Consider the following 6567-nt stretch of genomic DNA (forward strand, 5'->3'; position numbering starts at 1 on the left):
ACATTTACACATTTCTCTCGAGCAATTTAACAAATAATTTGGCACGATTGACCCTATCAAATGCCTTCGAGGCGTCAATAAAACAAAGAAACACAGAGAGGTTTTGACTTTGGTACTTAGCAACTATCTCTTTCAACGCAAAAATGTACAGGTCAGTACTGTACAGTAATTCGATGTCTCAAAAAATTCAGTTGCAAAAAATTTGATGTCTCAAAAAATTCAGTTGCAAAAAATTTGATGTCTCAAAAAATTCAATTGCAAAAAATTCTATCTCAAAAAATTCAGTGTAAAAAAATTTGATGAGTTTTTGCAACTGAATTTTCTGAGACATTGAATTTTTTGCAACTGAATTTTTTGAGAAATCAGATTTTTTGCAACTGAATTTTTTGAGACATTGAATTTTTTGAAACTGAATTTTCTGAGACATTGAATTTTTTGAAACTGAATTTTTTGAGACATCGAATTTTTTGCAAGTGAATTTTTTGAGACATCGAATTTTTTGTAACTGAATTTTTTGAGACATCTTATTTTTTGCAAGTGAATTTTTTGAGACATTGAATTTTTTGCAACTGAATTTTTTGAGACATCGAATTCTTTGAGACATTGAATTTTTTGCAACTGAATTTTTTGAGACATCGAATTTTTTGCAACTGAATTTTTTGAGACATTGAATTTTTTGCAACTGAAATTTTTGACATCGAATTTTTTGCAACTGAATTTTTTGAGACATCGAATTTTTTGCAACTGAATTTTTTGAGACATCAAATTTTTTGCGACATCAAATTTTTTGCAACTGAATTTTTTGAGACATTGAATTTTTTGCAACTGAATTTTTTGAGACATTGAATTTTTTGCAACTAAATTTTTTGAGACATCAAATTTTTTGAAACTGAAATTTTTGAGACATCGAATTTTTTGAAACTGACTTTTTTGAGACATCAAATTTTTTTACACTGAATTTATTTCAAAGTTGAAAAAAAATCAATGGCAAAAAAAAAACAGTGCTCGAAATTTGATGGTTTTTAAAATTCAAAGTCTAATTTCGATGCAAAAAAATTTAGCGTTAGAAATTCGAATTCAAACTCAGATGTCACAGATTTACTTCCATATCTGTACCACATGCTTTGTTGTTGTCAAGCATCTTAACAGCATCTGATACCTCACCAGGTCTTAACTGTGACACGAGAGTCCAAATCCACAATATTAACAGCAGCCACGTTACTCTTAACACAGTTAAAGAGCTTGGAATAATAACGCTTGCGCCATAACTTTGCAAAGTTGATATCATCATATAAGTCACAAAAGTCAACAGCATGTTGTGGATCAGTGCAGTTCATATTAAGACAAGTTATAGCATCTCTGGGCAAAACAACGTGATTTAATAAGCTGTTCCGTTAAGTCAGTGTAGCTGTCAATGTTTTTCTTAGACAACTTAGCCCAATTTAATTTCTCAGAGTTGACAGTATTCCCAGAGTCCACCAGGAGGGGCACACTCTCAACATTTAGCACCATCGCTATTGGTATGTGGTCAGAGGTAGCCAGACCATAGCAAATGTCCACATTTTCTAGTGAGACATGAGCATCGGCTGCACACAGACGGTGGTCAAAAATCGCGTTTGCATCGTTATCAAAGGCATCTGATACTGAAATTGGCGACGTAGCAATACCACAGGAAAACACGAGGGGGCAGTGTTGGCTAAAACGAGCTAAAGTAAGGCAGCGAGAAGTCGCAAGTCGGACGTTTCAACGGCGGGACTTTGTGGAGTTTTTTTGCTGTTGTTGTCGGAAACTCGCAAGTCTGCGCTGCCCCCTCGTGGCTGTTTTGCTTAACAACAAGTCCAATGTTAGGGTCGTTCGGAAAAAGCCACGTACGTCGCATAGCGTAAGTTCACCTCCGTTCCATACTCGATTTATTTTTGTCCGCATTTGTGCTTTGGAAAACTTAGCGAAAAACACAGAGTAGTACCACAGTTAGCCACGGGGGGGCAGTAAAGACAAGACAACGCGAGACAACCGTGGGACGCGAGGACATTTTAGCAGCGTCTGATATTTTTGAGGAGAAATTCGACGACAATCCTACGTCAGAAACTCGCAAGTCTGCGCTGCCCCCTAGTGGCTGTTTTGCTTAGCAATAAAGGCAACATACAGGACGCCTGCAGGTAAAAGGCATCGTAAAAGAACCGTTTTTTTCCCCCGTTTGGTATGAGCGCGTCTGTTAATCTGCACCAAAGACGTCGTCAAACGCGCGTTCAAGAATCCGTGGAGCGGAGATCGCCACCTACAGGCGATTATCAGGAACCACAAGGATGGTAAAAAAAAAAAAGAGCAAAGTTCTCCTCGTGCGAGCGACACCAGGATCCTGAAAACTGACGTCCGACAAAACGTCTTCAAGAAAAGAAGAAAATCTGCTTCCAGCCACGCCCCCTTCAGGAACTGCGACGTCCGGCGTCTTTGGCAGCGGAAAAAAAGCTTTGGACGTCAAAATGTCTCCCGATAAAACCTGTAAACGTCCGACGTCGGAGACCAAACCTCGTCGTCAGTCGGAGACGGATCTCAGCGCCGCCAGAAACGCCAGCCCCGCGCTCACGCCTGTCCACGTGGGCGTGGCCATCGCGCCGCCGCCGCCGCCGCCGCCGCTTCCGTCCACGTTTAGCGTGTGGTTAGCGCTGGGGGCGGGGCTGAATTGGGCGGGCGGGGAGTGGGTGGAGCTGTTCGCCGCCCGCCGCAGCAGGAAGTCGTGCTTGAGGGCGGAGTAGCGGTCGGGACCGTTCGGGACGTCGAGCGTCTCCGTCAGCGCCTGGTGACCGGGATACGTCACCTGTCAATCAAAGAGAGAGTGAGAGAGAGAGAGAGTCAGTGCAGTGACTGGAGTTCAACCACTAGAGGACACTGTGTGTGTGTGTGTGTGTGTGGTTACAGTGAAGGTGTATTTCCCCGGCAGCAGCAGTCGGTAATATTCGCCGCGTGTGTCGGTCCTGAACGGACAAATGTTGCTGCGACCTTTGACCTCCACGACCGCGTTCTGCACCGGGACTCCCAAACTATCAAAGACGCGACCTTTGACCCCTTTAACAACAAAAACAAAAAAACAGATTTTAGCCACGTAGCAACAGACTTGGCTTGTAAAATGTGCGTCAGCGTAAGTCTACGATATCTTTAAGAACGTGTTTGCGTCTTTATTTCACTGTTAGACAGACTTTAACAACAGTAAACTGACGTTTGTAAAACCACTCACTCTCCCTCACCAAAGCCCATAGAGAAAATCAGTGATTTTAGCTCACGGGGACACAGGAGCTGCTGGCCTACTGCTGCCTCGTGTGGTCACTTTGTGTCACTGATTTAAATCTGAATGAGGGTTTTTAAAAGTCGAATTCACAAAATGACTCAATTGAACGTAGTGATGGAGGCAGCAGTGGATCAACAACTGCTGTGAACTCCTGTGTCTCTGTGATGTTAAAATCACTGGTTTTCTCTATGGGCTTTGGTGTGGGAGAGTGAGTGGTTTATAAACTCCAGTTTCCTCTTACTTGACCCATTTGTACTGAATAAAATCACCATAAAAACAAGTCTACCATATCTTAATAATGTGTTCACGTCTTTATTTCACTGTTAGACAGACTTTTCCAACAAGAAACTGAAGTTTGAAAACCACTCACTCTCCCACACCAAAGCCCATAGAGAAAACCAGCGATTTTAGCTCACGGGGAAACAGCAGCTGCTGGTCCTCTGCTGCCTCGTGTGGTCACTTTGTGTCACCGAAGTAATTGCAAACAAAGATTTTTAAAAGCCGAATTGACAAAATCAGACGTTGACACAAGTGACAAAGTGACACAAAGTGACCACACGAGGCAGCAGAGGACCAGCAGCTCCTGTTTCCCCCGTGAGCTAAAATCACTGATTTTCTCTATGGGGTTTGGTGTGGGAGAGTGAGTGGTTTACAAACTTCAGTTTCTTGTTGGAAAAGTCTGTCTAACAGTGAAATAAAGAAGTGAACGTGTTCTTAAGATATCATAGACTTGTTTTTATGGTGATTTTATTCCGTACAAAGGGCTCAAGTAAGAGGAAACTGGAGTTTATAAACCACTCACTCTCCCACACCAAAGTCCATAGAGTAAACCAGTGATTTTAACATCACAGAGACACAGGAGTTCACAGGAGTTGTTGATCCACTGCTACAAACGTCAGTTTCCTGTTGTTAAAGTCTGTCTAACAGTGAAATAAAGACGTGAAACATGTTCCACAGACTAGTGGAACATGTTTCACAGACTAGTGGACAGACAGGTGTACTGACCCAGGTGGACCTGCCTGATGAAGGTCAGCAGAGCTTCCCTGTTCTCCGTCCACAGAGCAGGAAGTTGATTTTCGGGAGGAAACTTACAGCAGGAAACCTCCAGAGTGATCTCCAAACACTGAGCCCACACGTAGTTGTAGTCCTGCATCCCACCTGGACACACACACACACACACGCACACACACACACACACACACACACACACACACACACACACACACACACACACACACACACTCTGGTCGATCAGGTTTCAATGATCAGGTTTCGTCCGACATCAGCATCACTGTCAGGTTTTCCGTGGATGTCAGGTCACACTTTACTTTACTGTGTTTTCCCACTTTACCCGCTTCATAAAAATCATATAATAAAAAAAAAAATAAATAAATAAAAGTGAAGCTTTTTGTCGCCCAAAAATAAAGCGTAAAAAAAAATAAAAAAAATTCATAATAAAAAACAACAACTATTCTTCGTGTGAGGCAGCGACGTCACTCTTTAACTTCCTGTTTCCCTGAAACACTAAATTTCATTGCGTTCTTCGCTCTAAATATTCAGCGCAAAAACGTAAAGAAGCTAATTTCCACGTCACTGGTTTGAGCAGAAATATTTAAAAGTGACGTAAAGTGTTGAGACGGAGCGAATAACAACAACAACAACAACGATAACGAGTAAACACAAATATCGCTGCAGCCGAACAAACAAATCTCGATTTTTAAGCTCATTGTTAGCTACTTTGTGTTCACGCAAACAGACGGAGGCGTCGAACCTACGTAAATCTACGTTCACTTTATTCCATCGTTACGGTGCGTTGTCTCAGTAACGCTCTTCCTCGAAAAGATAAATAAAGGTTTAAGACATTTTTGGTGGAAACAGGTGAAATGATGTAATACCACTGGAAACCAGTGGGGGCAGTGTTGCTAAAAGTTTGACTAAAACAGCCAGAGGACGGAGGAGTAACGTATTTCAACTCTCAAAATAACATATATATATACATATGTATATATATATAGTCATATATATGTATATATATACGTATATATGTATATATATATATATATATATACATATATATGTATATATATATATATATACACACATGTATATATATATGTATATACATATAAATATATATAATAATAAAGTATGTATATGTATATATATATATGTTATTATTTATTTATTATTTATTTAATACATGTATAAATAAATAAATAAAATTATATATACGTGATATATACGTACATACATATATATATATATATATATATATATATATATATATACGTGTATTTATCAATAATGACACTATCATCTTTTATTTTGCTGTAAATTCAGGTGAGAAAAAACTCAGACTTTTTGCTCCTCCTCTAACTCTCTCGCTCTGTAACTGCACTGTGATTGGTCGGAAACAATCACAGTGCAGTTACAGAGCGAGAGCGCCTCCTATTGGCAGCTGCACATATAAATGTTCCTTCAGAGGAAAGATAATTGTTCAAACATTTATCAAATTAAAATAAATAAAATGAATTAATAGAAAAAAGAAAAAGAGTTGGCGGGCCTATAGTTGAGCCTTGAGGAACACCAACATCGAGATTTTTAATGATCCCACGCTGCTTTACCGGGACAACGTAACCCAGACGTTGTCGATTGGAGCCCCCCCCCCCCCCCCCTGGTGGCGGAAAAAAACGGTGCTGACCTTCCAGAGGGTACCACTGGTAACCGTTGGTGATCCCGTCCTGGAACGATAACCAGTTGTTGCAGCTGTTGCCGTGGCGCATGGAGCCGTGGTTGAAGGAGTAAACTTTGGCGAGGTGGACAAACACGTCCGCGTCAGGCGAGACGCTGGCCCCGCCCACCTGCTCGCCGCCTGCACAGAAAAACAAACAAAAAAAAAGAGATTGCGTTTAAAGGAAAAACAACGCAAACGAAAACGTTTCCTTTTTCTTCCTCTTCTTCTTCTTCTCACCGCCGTTGCTGTTGTCGTAAGGATAACTGGCCACCAGGGCGCCGCCGTGGAGGTTCGCCGAGAGGACGAACGTCTCGCTCTTCAACCAGCCAATCATAGCACGGACCTTCCACACGGACGCGGATATTTTTTAAACGTACACACGATTATTGTTATTATTGTTATTATTATTGTTGTTGTTGTTGTTGTTGTTGTTGTTATTACCGACCTCTGACTCCTGCGTCTCGTCCACAGACCGACACTGACGTCGCGTTCCAGCGAACGCGTCGGGGAAGTTCCTGTTCAGGTCGACGCCGTTGTGATTGAACCT

General features: G+C 41.3%; 1 protein-coding gene across 1 annotated transcript in view; it reads right to left on the bottom strand.

Annotated features, from left to right (window-relative positions):
- Positions 1 to 2536: 2536 nt before the first annotated feature.
- The window catches only part of cpm (carboxypeptidase M), a gene marked incomplete at both ends in the record, with an annotated part of 13926 nt that continues 9895 nt past the window's right edge, over positions 2537 to 6567 (bottom strand). Inside the window, 6 exons of the mRNA XM_083902824.1 lie at positions 2537 to 2818; positions 2918 to 3066; positions 4292 to 4444; positions 5988 to 6158; positions 6258 to 6363; positions 6466 to 6565. Coding sequence (XP_083758950.1) covers positions 2537 to 2818; positions 2918 to 3066; positions 4292 to 4444; positions 5988 to 6158; positions 6258 to 6363; positions 6466 to 6565 — 961 coding nt within the window. The remainder of the gene's footprint in view (positions 2819 to 2917; positions 3067 to 4291; positions 4445 to 5987; positions 6159 to 6257; positions 6364 to 6465; positions 6566 to 6567) is intronic.

This window comes from Microchirus variegatus (assembly GCF_963457635.1).
Source record: "Microchirus variegatus genome assembly, chromosome: 16".
NCBI classification, from domain to species: domain Eukaryota; kingdom Metazoa; phylum Chordata; class Actinopteri; order Pleuronectiformes; family Soleidae; genus Microchirus; species Microchirus variegatus.